The sequence below is a fragment of the Pecten maximus genome, chromosome 7, assembly GCF_902652985.1.
Source record: "Pecten maximus chromosome 7, xPecMax1.1, whole genome shotgun sequence".
NCBI classification, from domain to species: domain Eukaryota; kingdom Metazoa; phylum Mollusca; class Bivalvia; order Pectinida; family Pectinidae; genus Pecten; species Pecten maximus.
The window spans coordinates 8,209,200-8,225,896 of NC_047021.1; the positions used below are offsets into that span (position 1 = coordinate 8,209,200).

The 16,697-nt window shown below is 35.5% G+C and overlaps 1 protein-coding gene across 1 annotated transcript; it reads right to left on the reverse strand.

The window, feature by feature from the left end:
* Positions 1–2,509: 2,509 nt before the first annotated feature.
* LOC117331507 (kelch-like protein 12) lies at positions 2,510–16,685 on the reverse strand. Its single transcript, XM_033890246.1, has 10 exons — positions 16,552–16,685; positions 15,118–15,244; positions 14,692–14,875; positions 14,290–14,406; positions 13,832–13,993; positions 12,248–12,418; positions 9,075–9,183; positions 7,952–8,583; positions 6,799–6,960; positions 2,510–5,734 (listed from the first exon to the last, which is right to left on the reverse strand). Exons 1-10 carry the CDS (start codon positions 16,566–16,568, stop codon positions 5,592–5,594), a joined length of 1,824 nt encoding a protein of 607 aa, XP_033746137.1. The 5' UTR covers positions 16,569–16,685; the 3' UTR covers positions 2,510–5,591.
* Positions 16,686–16,697: the final 12 nt, after the last annotated feature.

The window sequence follows — 16,697 nt, forward strand, 5'->3', positions numbered from 1 at the left end:
CAAACACATTTGGTTTTATTAGGTCATCTGACCCGAAGGGTCAGGATGACCTATAGTCATCATGTTTCGTCCGTCGTCGTGCGCCGTCCGCCGTGCGCCGTGCGTAAACTTTTCACATTTCAAACTTCTTCTCAAGTTCCACCAGTGGGATTGAGCTGAAACTTGCCTGAAATGATGCTGGGATGGTCCTGACCAAGTGTTGTTATATTTCGGGTCAGTCTGAAATCCAAGATGGCCGCCACGGCAACCATCTTGAAAAACACATTTTAAACTTCTTCTCCAGTTCCACTCATGCCATTGAGCTGGAAATTGGTGAGGAGGTTAAGGAATGAAAGCCAATAAAGTGTTGTTATTTTTCGGCTTCGTAAAAACTTCAACATGGCAGCCACGGCAGCCATTTTGTAACATGATTGCGCAATCATGGTTCTTCTGAACAACACCTATTTCAAACTTCTTCTCAAATACCATCAGTGGGATTCAGCTCTAACTTACCAGAAATGATCCTGAGATGGTCCTGACCAAGTGTTGTTATTTTTCAGGTCGGTCAGAAATCCAAGATGACCGCCATGGCAGCCATCTTGAAAAACACATTTTAAACTTCTTCTCTAGTTCCACTCATGCCATTGAGCTGGAAATTGGTGAGGATGTTAAGGAATGAGAGCCAATAAAGTGTTGTTATTTTTCGGCTTCGTAAAAACTTCAACATGGCAGCCACGGTGGCCATTTTGTAACATGATTGCGCAATCATGGTTCTTCTGAACAACACCTATTTCAAACTTCTTCTCAAATACCATCAGTGGGATTCAGCTCTACCTTACCAGAAATGATCCTGAGAAGGTCCTGACCAAGTGTTGTTATTTTTCAGGTCGGTCAGAAATCCAAGATGGCCGCCATGGCAGCCATCTTGAAAAACACATTTTAAACTTCTTCTCCAGTTCCACTGGTGCCATTGAGCTGGAAATTGGTGAGGAGGTTAAGGAATGAGAGCCAATAAAGTGTTGTTATTTTTCGGCTTCGTAAAAACTTCAACATGGCAGCCACGGCAGCCATTTTGTAACATGATTGCGCAATCATGGTTCTTCTGAACAACACCTATTTCAAACTTCTTCTCAAATACCATCAGTGGGATTCAGCTCTAACTTACCAGAAATGATCCTGAGATAGTCCTTACCAAGTGTTGTTATTTTTAAGGTCGGTCAGAAATCCAAGATGGCCGCCATGGCAGCCATCTTGAAAAACACATTTTAAACTTCTTCTCCAGTTCCACTAGTGCCATTGAGCTGGAAATTGGTGAGGATGTTAAGGAAGGAGAGGCAACAAAGTGTTGTTATTTTTCGGCCCCGTTAAAACTTTGACATGACAGCCATGGCGGCTATTTTGTAACATGATTGCGCAATCATGGTTCTTCCTTAACAACACCTATTTAAAACTTCTTCTCAAATTCCACCAGTGGGATTCTGCTCTTACTTACCAGAAATGATCCTGAGATGGTCCTGGCCAAGTGTTGTTATTTATCGGGTCAGTCAGAAATCCAAGATGGCCGCCATGGCAGCCATCTTCAAAAACACATTTTAAACTTCTTCTCCAGTTCCAGCGGTGCCATTGAGCTGGAAATTGGTGAGGATGTTAAGGAAGGAGAGGCAACAAAGTGTTGTTATTTTTCGGCCCCATAAAAACTTTGACATTGCAGCCACGGTGGCCATTTTGTAACATGATTGCGCAATCATGGTTCTTCTGAACAACACCTATTTCAAACTTCTTCTCAAATTCCGTCACTGGGATTCAGCTCTTACTTACCAGAAACGATCCTGAGATGGTCCTGACAAAGTGTTAATATTTTTCAGGTCGGTCAGAAACCCAAGATGGCCGCCATGGCAGCCATCTTGAAAACACATTTTAGACTTCTTCTCCAGTTCCACTGGTGCCATTGAGCTGGATATTGGTGAGGATGTTAAGGAAGGAGAGGCAACAAAGTGTTGTTATTTTTCGGCCCCATTAAAACTTTGCCATGGTGGCTATTTTGTAACATGATTGCGCAATCATGGTTCTTCCTTAACAACACCTATTTAAAACTTCTTCTCAAATTCCATCAGTGGGATTTAGCTCTAACTTACCAGAAATGATCTTGAGATGGTCTTGACCAAGCGTTGTAATTTTTCAGGTCGGTCATAAATCCAAGATGGCCGCCATGGCCAACAGTACCACTTTACTACAGAGAATGCATACTACAACAGTATAAGGGTCTTTAATTTTGAGTCAGATGACCGTTAAGGCCCATGGGCCTCTTGTTTAAAACATTGTCAAATGAATGTTTGACAGATATCACTACGGAGTATAATTTATACATTCCTTCTTATACTGGAGTGCTGAACAAAATACATGAATTGACACTTCGTTACACTTGTCATATCAGACATAAACTTAGATCAATCTTTCCACTGAGGATATACCCTCTCGTGGTGAATTCAAATTTTAAATTAAATGATTAAAAAAGCTCACAAAGGCATTGTTAAGACATACAGATTTACTGAAATGTGAAGTTCTATAATCAATTATTGAGTACATAATATCACGTACACCTAGTTACAATTCAATTCATCATAGGATTTTACAACAGAAAGGCCTGTCATGGAAAAGCTACAAAAAAATCAAACATCTGATTTGAAAAATATCCTAAATTAATAAAGATAAGGTTACAATATTTCACACCACAACTGTATGAGAGTTGAAGAAGTCTTGATCAAATTAACAGTAAAGATATGTGTAGAAAATTATGGCATATAAATAAGTTACATCATTGTATAAATTCTTGTACATTGTAATCCATCATTAATAAGACTTCCAATACCACTACTATTGTCTTGATCAACATTATATCCAAGTTTGATCCTCATACAGTAATTCTTTAACTTACCTATATGGAGGAATCAACTTGATGATGTTCACATACAGTTAGGATAGGTACACTGTAAAGAGCTAACTGATAAATATGATATAGGCTGCTGTATTCTGAATATCATTGAGATTAATATTTCATTGACAACTAAGATACAAAGGGACAGAACCATAATGTTATATAATACTGTTTATATAGTACTATCAAAAAAGACTTCATAAAAAAAGCCAATAAATACAAACACATTGTTTAATATATTACATACATTTAGACAGTTTCTGGCAATATAAACATACAATGTACAATGACAACATTGAATTAATACACCGTAATCGGTAAACATGATCTACCGGTACCAAATACTTCAATTCTTCCAAAAATGCATGCATGCCATCAACTATTTATAATAAAAAATGTAACATAATGCTGACTAAAAATCTTATGTTTGTTACAACTGCTGCTAAGTCTACACAAAACCCTATTAGCCTGCATTAAACCAAGAGGTCCACCTCACCTTGATTACCTCACCTTGATTAAGACCATATTACAAATATATTAACTGAAAATGTTGTTAAGTGAACTGCATGAACAGTTTGACCACAGGTCTAATCCTGAGAGCAAGTTTTCACACATAGCACACACATGCTGCTATCCACTGACAGTAGAAAATGAGGAAAGTCAATCCTGGTAAAAGTGGAGAACTTGAGTAAAACTTCACCTGTCTAGCTCAGGTGGAAATCCTACCACTTGACTTACGAAGACTTAAATTCCCATAAGTCATGATCATAATCAGTGGTAGAATGTCTACCTAATTTGAGCACAAGCATAGACAGGATATTTTTGTAAGAATATTTCCTACTACAAAATTATCAACCCTCATTATTGACAAAAGTAAAATGACAATAATTAAAATGGAATGATTTATGTTTAAAAAAACATGATATTCAGTACTAAATATACTCTACCACAAGTTACAACACATTGTTAGTATATATATTGCCCGCTAGATCAAAATTATGATAAATGTATCGCTTGTCAATAAGATTCAAAATAATACCACATAATATTTGATTATATCTTACAGGATCTGATGTAGGCTACATGTAGCATGGTATGAATTAAAATGTACTTTTTCCGAGTAAAAAGAGCAACACATATTGTCAGATTAAATAGAAACTTTTCTCTGGATAATTTGATATTGTGTTAAAAAACCTTAGAAGACCTTCCTGGCAGATATACTTTTAACAATTCTTTGTGGTGAAATACTAAACTGTAAGAGAACTGAAAAACAACAACAAATGACTGCAGAGCACACAAACATAAATTGGAGGAATCAAACCTGAATCTCCAGATGATATCCCGGCTCTATCAATTGAGCGAGAGTCATGCTCCATCTTTTTATATCTTTTTTTTATATACAGGTTCTAACTGGTATCATTTAAAAAATATATATACAACTTAACAGAGAGCAGGTAAAGAAATCTTGCCTATTATGCCTTTGCAGGTGTTTAGAGTGAACTCATCATGATTAAAGCCCATATTTTTTTTTTGTCTGACAAAAGTCAATTTTAAGGCAAAATATAGATTGCAGTGACCTGCTTCTAGTACTTGATACATCCACCATCTGCTCAGGTTTTACTCCTATATAAACACTGAAGATATACAGAAAACAGAAAATTTTTACTTCTTTGACCTTGACTTCAACTTCACAGTTATCTAACTGCAATGCACTGCACATCAGTTTTAAGTGATTCAGGTATACTGCAAGTTTCATCAGCTTAGTGTAACAAATTACATGTTTTAGGATTAACATGTTAATTGCATGGTCCCATGAAAGACAAAATATTTCTAACACTTCGATTGACCTGAGAGCCAAAAGATATACATAATAGTATATTTCATTTTGTATAAAATTAGTCAATCACAGCAAACACCATGTTCTCAAAACTGGATATTTTTATCAATATATTATGTGTACAACATTTATAATTAAAATTCTAATTAATCTCTTTATTAGTTTATTAAACATTAATGGATGACAGAAATAAATTCAACACAATCACCAGTAGGGTGTAGAGCACCATTACTGAAGTACATCTCAATGAACACATTATCCATTTTAAATCAGTACCTCAATATTTGTTAATGATGCGTGTGTCTTGGGTTCTGTGTTGTCCTTTTGTCAGTCTGTATTTCTAATGGACCATTATTTATCTGCCATACTTCACAGAAACTGTTCTACAGCTTTGGTCATAATAACAGCGATGTCTTTAATCATACAAATGTATCCTTCCATCAGCATGATTGGGACCTATGACCTGACAGTTAATACACCCTGTATATGTGGGATGCCAACAATCTGCAATTCTATTGCTCTACTTGTTTCATTTTCAAAGCAATAATAGGTCAAAATATATTTTAAACTATTATCAATGGAAATACATGTTCTCATCGCCTGTTACATACAAAATCTGTTGTTTTAGATAAGGCACTCTTAGATATTTTATAAAGTGTCAGGAAAGAAGTTATAGAACAGTCACTAGTGTGTTAAAATAGGTCTAAACTACAGCTGCACTCACACAGCTACCCGAGATCCACAAGTACAGTACAAAGTCCTACTTGGACACTGCTGCTCCAAGTGAGTCTTGTTCATAATGTTGTTGGTGTGCATGCATTATCATTAAAACCATCTCCATTAAAACACTACTGCTCCATGTAAACAGCGAGCTTGGGTCATGGTAGGTAGCATGGTCCACTGGTCCAGTTCAGGGTCATAAATCTCAGAGGTGTGGACAGTCCGTCGTGCACCACCTCCATTTCTGGCTGAGTAAGACTTCCCTAAATGAAGAGTGTACAGACAATATGAATGCCAGTAATGAAATATGTTGTAGAAAGTTGTCTGTATTAACAATCCTGTAGAAGAGTTTATTACTTTTACATATTTACCAGTGAAATATAAGAAATTATTCACTTAATAAAAGCTTAATTATCGCCGCTTATATCATCACAGTGGTGATATAACAGTCTTATATCATTGTGATAATACATGTATAACTTTACTTTTTTATACCTATCAGAATTGTGCTATGTATTCACCACAATGAAATCTGCCGATAATTGGTTCAGATCCAAATAAAGAGTACATTCTAACTTACATACTATGCTACTGATTTCCACGCTTTTTTTCATTGTATACATTTCTTTCATTTTATACATTTTTTTGTCTTTAAAATTAAAAGAAATAGAAGATTGAATGGTTTCCCATTGAATGTAACATATATTTCATGAGTATGACAGAATATCGATATTTTCACGAGTCCTAAGCTTGAAATATATATTCTCATTTAATATCCTCTGTTTATTACATTTTACAATATTATATTGACCAATAAAAAGACGTATCAGTAACAAGAGATCCCAGAGGGATCTTGGCAGCCACTATTGAAAGTTCTTCATTGGTTCTTTGAAGAGTTATGGCCCTTTATCGGAAAACCTCTTTACAGTGACCAGTTACCATGGCAACCAAAATTCTGAAGAAAAATATGTCATTTGCCTAATGGCCCTTTTTAATTGTGTGAAGTTTCATTGAAATCAGTTCTCAAGTTTAAGAGGAGTTCTCCAGACAAGGATGATTCCAGTTTACACCCCCAACTTTGTTGCACAAAGACACGATCATATGTCCTCTCGACATTTCTGCCATCGATCTCTTTTCAGCATTAATATCATTCCAACAGAAATCTTATCAATCAAAATATATTTAGACCTTTCAGCTCTAACTTTGAATATGTGGATTATGACTGCTGAACTATAATTGTAATATTTGACTGTTTCTCCTATCAAAATAAGATACCCAGTACATGTATACACCAGGTACTAACATACAATCTACTACATGTACTTACCGCCTATTGCACAAATTTTGTTCTTATACACAACAGCTTTATGGTGGCTCCTCTCAACTTCCATACTAGCTACTTTTGACCACTGGTCAGTACTGGGGTTGTATCTCTCCACTGACTTCAGTCGACTTAAGTTAAATCCTCCAACCAGGTAAATGTAGCCACCTGAGAAAGAAGTTTTTGTGTATTATTAACAGTAATTTTGCTTACAAACAATATGCATATATAGGAATATATTTTACTTAGCTATCCCAAATATTACCTGTACCATGACACATATTCTGAGAACTTGGTGATTTCCACTGATGAAATATCAAGGTATCACAACACATGAATACATATTTCATATATCATGACATGCAGTTATATATGGATCTCGTCCATGGCGTTGCAGTGATCACACTTTGTCCCTTTATCATGCAAATGGCTTGTGGGACATATACTTGATATACCTATACTGTTTTAAACACTATTAAAGTGGCTGCCAATTGAAGATTATTTTGATTTTAGGAAATTAAAAGCTTTCAAAATCTTACATGGTGATATTCTAAATGTCTTCAGTATTATATGTTTACCTATGTCAGGGATGTTAACTTAGATTAAGAAGTACAAAGTCTTCAGTTTCCAATAAATTTTATATTCCAAATACAAGAACAAGTTATTTTGAATGCTCATTTGTGTACACATTTTCCAATTTATCCAACAGGTTAAATGAAAATATCAGAAAGGGCAGCAGAGTTGCTGTTTTTAAACAGAGATATTTAAATGGTGTCTTTTCACAACTCTAGATTTGTAGTATAGGTACACCTTATTCATGTACATATTTAGATAAGAACTATATATTATCATGTGTTTTGATATGGACACCTGTTAAAAACTGAAATTGTCATCTGTGCTGAGATGTATTTTCAGCAGTGGTCAATATAACTCTTATATCCAGTAACAAGTTAATGAAAAATACCAACATGCTTTACTCGCAGAATTTTTTTTTCACATGAGATCTATAATCTTTTAATGTTTATTTTAGCAGATTAATGGCTACTTGCATTCTGAAAGTCTGAAGCTAATGCTAACATTTTAAAATTTGGTATTATTTTACATCCTATCAAAATGTTAATAAGGATGACAAACAAAGAAGATTTTTCTAACAACTTACCAAGTTCAACAACATCACACTTTGATCTTGGCTCCAACATATCCTGGATGGAGATCCATGTGTTGTTTTTACGGTCAAACTTGTACCCTGAAGCTGTGGAGTAGACCTCGGATTGAGATACCCGCACTTCTCCTCCGAACACATACAAACTCTCATCATGTACAACAGCCACGTGACAAGAATGGTTTTCCTCTAAAAATGCCTGTATATTTGGCATTTTTTCTACAGTTTTACAAAATATATCTCCATCAGCTAGGTCAACAGAAACACAGTTCACTTCTGTGTCAGTCACTGTGTAGATTTTATTAGTTTTTTGGCAAACAGCAATAGACCCTGATTTCATAAGACAATTGTGGAGACATTGAATGGTGTCTGGACTGAAGTAGTCTGTAGCATCCTTCCATCTGTCCTGTAGAATATCATACTCATAAATACCCTCCAGTTTAACTTCTCGTTCAATGTCTTGTTCTTGACTTCTAAAATGGATCAGTTCAAATGCTGTACAAATAAGTCGACCATAAATCTCAAAGGCATGAATTCCTGATGCCAATATGGGAAGGTCAGCCACAGTTTGCCAGTGTTGAGAGTCCAAGTTAAACCTCTCTACTCTTTTGGTTCGAGGACACAGAGGTCTACAAAATGAATATAAAATGTATAGATTCATCTGAAAAATGAAATACTGTGAAACTGGACTTTATCAACAACCAACTTAAACGACATCCTGTAATGTTTGACCATATCTACCATAATGGTGACATGCTCCACTGTCATTGCCAACACTGAACTGTCATATCTGACACCTTGAATCATTTCCATACAGTGTCAGTAAAGTTACAAACCAAATAGCCATATAATAAGCATTGTCTTAATGAATTGACACAATTAGAACCAAATGACTGTAGTAACTACAATGTATAAGCAAAGGACATTCAGCAAATTTCTCATTGATCTGTTTCTTTTCTTTTAGCAAAATTTAAATTGATAGTCAAGAGCACTTGCTTTGAAATTTCTACTTTCTGTTTGTAAGGTTTATTTAATGATTTAGTAAATGTATTACCCACCACTGCTTCAAATATTTTACAGCTAAGTGCCACAGCTGCATGTAACCAAAGTACTGCCTTACCCTGTCCGAGACTGTGTGTAGCCACCCATGACGTACAAGTACCGAATAGCTTCTCGCGCATGAGCAGGGCCTTCAGACACCAGTTGTGTCTCTATGATCTGTCGTAATTCTGGAGAATCAACAAGAGTTAAATGCATTTGAATCTTAAGAAAACCAGAATTCAGTTGATATTAAAACTAAATATGAAGACCTGGCATCAGTTAGTTAGCCCTGGTTAACTAACCACTAATTACTAAAAATATAAAATGATAGGTATTCTTTTTAATTACAGTATAACTCCTTTATAACGCCACCCGTTATAGCGCCAAACTCACTTATCGCCACACAATTTTCAAAACAGATTTCTCTCCACGTTAATGCACCCGTTTTAGCGCCAAACGCGCTTATCGCCATCCGCCACACATTTTTCAAAACAAATGTTCAATTTCCCCTTACTGCACCCCCGATAGGTCCGCCAGGTAATTTCACTCGGCTAAAAATAGAATTGTGTTTACAGCCGATCAGCAGTTAAAATCCTGTGTTATCGAGTGAGACGTTGTTCACACCCTGCACACTCATTTACCTTTAAATGTAATCACTGTGGTCAGTCTATTGTCAATGCATTTCATAACTCATTTTTACCATGATGGCTTCTCTCAAGAGAAAACGTACTGCGTTGGATATTGACAAAAAATCTCAAATAATCAAATATGCCGAGTCTCATCCAACGGCTACGCAACAAAGTATTTCCAATCATTTTTCCACCATATGGGATATTACCGTGAAACGACGAACTGTCGGTGATATTTTGAACTATAAAGCCAAAATATAGAATTCTGAAAGTGATTTAGGATCGCCAGCTCGTAAGCGTCATCGTTCTGCTCATCATGTTGATTTGGAATCGGCACTGTATGTGTGGTTTACTAACGCCCGAGCCGAAACATTCCAATATCGGACGATATTTTAAAAACAAAAACACAGAAATTTGGAGATGAACTTGGAATTCAAAATTTCCATTATTCTAACGGCTGGCTTAACCGGTTCAAAACACGACACAAAATTTCATCTCAGGTTATTTCAGGAGAAAGTGCCGGTATCCCAACTGCCCTCATTGATAAAGGCAGGAAAAAAGCTGCAGATGTTATAAAAAATTACGAACCCAAGGATGTGTTTAATATTGACGAAACGGGTCTATTTTACTGATTACTTCCAGACAGATCACTAACGACATCTGATTCTACGAAAGGCATTAAAAAAATAAAAGATCGTATTACTGTGGCACTATGTTGTAACTCTGATGGAAGTGAAAAAATAAAACCGATGGTGATCGGGAAATCGAACAACCCGCGGTGTTTTAAAAATTTTAATGTGAACTTGTATGTAAACTACACATCCAACAAAAAATCCTGGATGACATCGGCCCTCTTTCACGATTGGTTGGTGAATTTCAGCACATCTATGAAGCGCCAACGTAGAAATGTGCTGTTGATAATGGATAATGCCCCAAGCCACATTATTCCCAAACTTTCTAATGTGAAAATCCACTTTTTACCCCCAACGACTACCAGCCATTTACAGCCCCCGGACTCCGGTATAATCCAGAGTTTTAAAAAACATTATGGGAAACAACAATTGACACACCTTGTCGACTGCATAGACAGAAAGGAAGCACCAGTTTTACTATTAAACACTGCAATCAGATTTGTAAAAAATACCTGGGATTACGTGACCCCTCTAACAATCATTAATTGTTGGTATCACAGCGGTTTAGTCACGCGCAACGATGAAGCAAGTGAACGTCAATCACTTGAGGTCCCGGATGTAGAACTTGGGAATTTATTAAACACCGTGCAAGATGACCTGGACCTAGATCCAGAATTACGTCTTACAGTAAGACAATTTGTGGACATGGACAAACATTTACAACCAACAGAGGTCATTCCTGAAAATGAAATCGTGAAATTGGTAACTGAAACTAATGACAGTGACTCAGACGACGAACGACAGGAAACACAAATGACCCCGCCCCCAACATTCACGGAAGCAAAGCGTGCTATAAAAACTGTAATCAAATTTTTAGAATACCAAACGAGTACTGTATCAAGTGACATAGACAAATGTGTATCTATCCAAAACAAAATAAATAATATTTCACAGTGTTCTGCAAAACAGAAAACAATGTACGACTTTTTGAACATGTAAAAAATTTACAGCGACATGATCGTTGTTATTGTCGACGTCGGATTCCTAGCCGTGAATAATTTTGACTGATTTTACTGATGTGTTTGATGCAATCAATCTATTTCTACACATATTTAAAATGTCAAATTGTATGATAATAAAAACATATATTGTAAATATTTTGCGAATTTTTAACATCATTTCTATAATATAAAAGGTACACGTTGATCCAACACTGCCTTCTTAAAACATGTCGGGCCTATCTCATTATTGGATCAAATTCGTTATTTCGCCAAACTCGATATAACGCCGAAATCTCCCAGAACAAAAGGAGGCATTATAACGGGGGTTTACTGTATAAGTAAAGGTTCATTCAAATATGTTCATACAAATTATGGATTCCAGCTTTTTATGCTGGAAAATGTAGGAAGCCTACTACAAGAATCCATCACAGTCAATACTGTTTAAATATACAACATACATGTACATGTATGATAACTAATTCTAAATTCATCTATTTCTCATTATTAAAATTCAATGTAACGTGATCCTACAAGGAAATTAATGGCATAATGACTTCTCCAACACAAACCAGAGATAAATTGAAATAACTACAAAATGCCAAATCTAACAAAAAGACAATTACAGATTATTAATCTTAGAATACAAAATTTACACAATACATCCTGTGCAGGTATAATGACTTCCTGCCTAATCCAACAACTGACTGGTTCATTTAGTATATCACACTCTGTTGGTATGGGGCAAAGAAGTAATTCTAACAGTGTGGACATGGACAATGTCAAATTTTCGAGACAATCCACCCCTTTATCAAGACACAGATAATACAAATACAGTCACATGATATATAAACAGTACTAGAAAATACAATAACATACAGTAAGACTAGTATTTTTGGTTTTAGTTGAAATAACCATGAACCCTTCGGCTGGCATGGGCCGAAGGCGGTGGCTAGCGTGACATGTACAAAGCCACTCTGTTGGTAGTAATACCTGGGTATTTCTCAGTGAGTGGACAGTCCATCAGCTGATCCAAGACTCCCTTTTCCACACTCTTTAATCTTACAAGCTGGATGACATCAGACATGTAGCCAATCCTGTCCTGATGACTGTGTTCTAACCATCTAAACACAGACTTTAGGACAGTTCCCTCTCCTTCACAACCTAAATGAACAAAGATTTGGATGTAATTCAGGAATCTCACAAAATGAAGACAACAGAAGATTTAGCACTTTGATAATTTTGTATATGAACACAATTTTGTAAATATCACTAACAATATAAGATTATATATGTGATGTTTTGATGATTAAAATGTGTCGCCTTCATCAGATTTTGATATTTACTATAATTGATGACAGGTCAGGACAACACCATGGACTGTATGCTTGACTCCATACACATGTCTTATTCTAAAGTATATAATCCTTTGTTGCACAGTTACATAGCTGTGATGACTTTATACTTTTTTTATTCATATATAATTATAATTAATATGTAAGTGTGAACATGTACATATGGTCATAGACTTTAATTAACACTGTATTTGTTCTGATACTCATACAGAATAATTTATCAGTTGTAATTAGTAAACAGACTAATTCAAAGGCTAGACTAAGTGTTAATTTAACATGCACATTACCTTTCCAACCATTAGATTATATTCCATGACTAAATGCACTTTTATCATATTATAATAGAAACTTAGGAAGGAGCATTAATGACGAATACCCAGCCTGCGCTGGGCCTCAAACTGCTGACCTCTTGCTCTAGGAGCAGACATCCTACACCTAGTAAAAGTGAAATTCCTGCAAGCTAGTGAGGTATTCTTATACTCTCTAATTAACACTTTCTTATTAAAGTTTATGAATCCACCAAACATTTTCCACACATGCACATACTAGTAGCTACTGAAGTTCATCACAGAAGAATATATTTGAAGTAACAGGACTTTATATACCATCATCAGTGTTCAGCTAAGAATTTCAAGCATTTTACCTCTATTCTAATGTTTTGTGTGGTTTCTTTTGATCCTATTTCTTTAAATCATACTGTTCTACCAAATAGTGGGACTGCTATTTTTGTTGTGATTTCTGCAAATTGCAATTTTCCTTTAAGTTAGGTAAAACATTATTTGAAATATCAATCACTGAAAGCATTCAGGAATTCATATGAAAACTTCAATTGGACAGCACAACATACCGGTAATTAATTTCTGACTATATACATTTGTACAATTTTGAATCCCTACTCCAAAGGGATGCCCACAGTCAAAAATGAGTAATATCAATTGCTAAGTTTCAGAGGGGAAGTCGTTTATATCAACCCCTTTTGGTCCTGCCCCTAAGACCCCCGGGGGGGTCAGCCCGACCATTTGTACAATTTTGAGTCCCCACCCTATAGTGATGCTTCTGACCAAATTTGGTCAATTTCCGATCTGTGGTTATGAAGAAGAAGTCAATTGTTGACGGACGGATGGACGACGGATGGACAAAGGACGCCACAGTGTGGCATAAGCTCACCTTGGTCCTTTGGACCAGGTGAGTTAATAAATATATATAAATGATGGTAGCGTACCTAGATATAAATCTTCAAACTTCAGTATCTTAATGAGCCTGCTGTATGAAAGTGCCAAGAACTCCTCCATCTGACAGATCACAGGGAATCTTTGTTTCACCATTGATAGTGAGCTAGTCTCCAGGTCATCACAGCTAAACTTTTCAGAAAATTCCCAAACACCTATTCAAGATAAATCAAAAATATCTTATGAAGTCTTATTCATATGTTAAACAATGGTTGAAAAGATGTCATATGACACCTTTAGCTATTTTTCGGTCAGGATTCATGTTTTTTTTTAATTATCTGCATACAACACTACAGTAAAATACACCTTGTTCCTCCCAGAGCCAAACTCAATAAAGATCTACATTCTGATCAATGTTCCTTTTCTAACAGTGTCCTTGATAATATATCATCCTATAGCTTTATCATATCAAATTTCAGCTCAAGTTAAATGTCAATGGTATATATATTACCCAAACAGTTGCTGGCACTTATTTCCCTTCCCATGCACTGACAGCACTGAAGTTTGAGATCTGCCAGCTGCAACAGGTCTGTCAACACAACCAGGTCCTGGATAGTGTCCTTAGTCACTAGAAAAATGTATGTTTTACATTTATAGTAACAGTTAATACATTTCATTAATGTTATCCTCTCCTGCAACAGCTAATCAGTCTTAAATAATTTCTTAATGTTTCACAAAAGATGCATAAATAATGTACAAAAATGTACAGTAAATAACAAAGTAGTATGTTTTGTGATATGAAGACATTGTTACATATAAAAAAATTACTAAGAAACGTCTAACAGTTATTTAATTAAAGTCTGTATTTTTAAACCATAGATAATGTATTTATAAATCACTGTTAGAACATTACCTGTGAGACTTCCTGTGTACATGTAGCTCAACACAGCTCTAACTGCCTCTGGTGTCACTTCATCCAGACTGATTTCAGCCATTTGTTGCTGAGATTCTTCAAATCCCATAGAAAACATTGCTCGAAAATAATCACAGGAAATGACAAGAACAGCACGATGTGCTGGTATCGACTCTCCATTTGTCTGTAAAATACCAAAATCAGTGAAACAGATAAAAACTAACAAATCTTAAGCAAAACTTGGCATGTTTCTTGACAATAGGATATAGTTTGTATAATTAGGAAGTTTTTTTGTCTTTTGATGACAGGATAACTGGGGACATGTGTAGGAAACAAAAAAAAGAAAGACCTCTATATTAATACTGACTCATTTTAGATTATAGATCTAGAGACTCTTCTACAAATCATTGTCAACTTATAAGATACCTTTATGATAACGTCACATAACTGCTGGTTTTTCCAAAGTTCATAGAATCCCTTCAAGAGTTTCACACCAGCATTTTTTAGGGTAACTCTTGTATCCTCATCTGTATATTTTGTAAGAAAGTCGTCACTGCAACAGAGAACATGGCAGCTACACGTCACACTGTTATGGATTAACAGAACTGCTGTCTCCACTTACATGTAGATGTCCTATAATTATTTTTCACATCAATCTGATTCAAGAGAAGAAACTTCTAATGGATTTCGACCTCTTACAACATTATAAAGATTCTTTCAAGGTCTATGCTACTTACACCATTTATATGTGGAAAGAAGTTATGATTATATATCTGATATTAACTTATGTGAAAAGAAGATGTTATATAAATGATATATCTTATTAAACTATGTACATGGTATATGAATAATGTGGGGCAGAGTAAAATAGTACTTGTAATGACTTATAAGATAGTCAAGATTTGAAATTGTATGCAGTGAGATTAAAGAGTCCAGACCAGAAGAGAGTTTAGCACTGTAATCACTAGGAATCACTTGTCGCTAGCCAAGGCTTCCGATTGCATTACACTCAGCATTGATTGCATTACACTCCCCATAATACAATCAGAATTAAGCCTGTGGCCAAGATGGGAATCAGTAGACACAAAAATATATACAGTTAGAAGTGGCAGCCTATATGTTCAAATCTGAATTAAATCCCATGCAATAGAAATAAAAATCTTTTCTGCATCAGCATTGTGTTCTAATTTTTATAAGTTGAAAATGGCATACAATAATTTAATTATATAACGTGCATATTGCAATGGATAGTTTCTTAAAACTTATCCCAAACACAATACTGCATGATGTAGTGCTAATTGCTATCTAGTGCACAATGGATGAAACCTGATTATAAAATCCCCCCCCCCCCCCCCCCCCCCCCTTCGGCCTCTTAGTTCAGGGCATTCAGTTGACCCTTGACTTTTGCGATTTCAGAAGTTAAATCACTATTTCTGAGAAATCTGAACGGTCAAACCATACATGTATGTCAAATAGACATGTCCCTTCAAACCCAAGAGTCTGAGCGAGATCTCAATTTGGGGAGTCAAAAACATACTCTCAAGGGTCTACTGGATGCCCTGATATATATTGAAAAAAAATATTCAGAAAACAAACATACGGAATACAACATACAAATGTCAGTTTGAAACACGCTGACTTTAAATCGCTTCAAACACAGGGGTTTGTTACACAAGATGTTTAAAATAATGACCCTGTCTGATCATTGCATACTTGATTACGACTAATGCTTAAAGAGTACATAAAGTGTATGCTATAAATGAGATTAGAAATATTCTTTTGTTAATATAACATCTCCATTTAGTTACCAAAATTCAAAATCAAACATAAACATAGTAATTTTCTAAAAGTGCAGACGACCTTTTACGTTTCGCCATTGTCGACGTCCATGATCCAAATAATTAACTTCGTCATTGAAGAGTTCCAATACTCGGAATACCTTTGGTATTTTCCATATGTGATATTCGATCTAAATAATATTAACTTCGTCATTGAAGAGTTCCAAT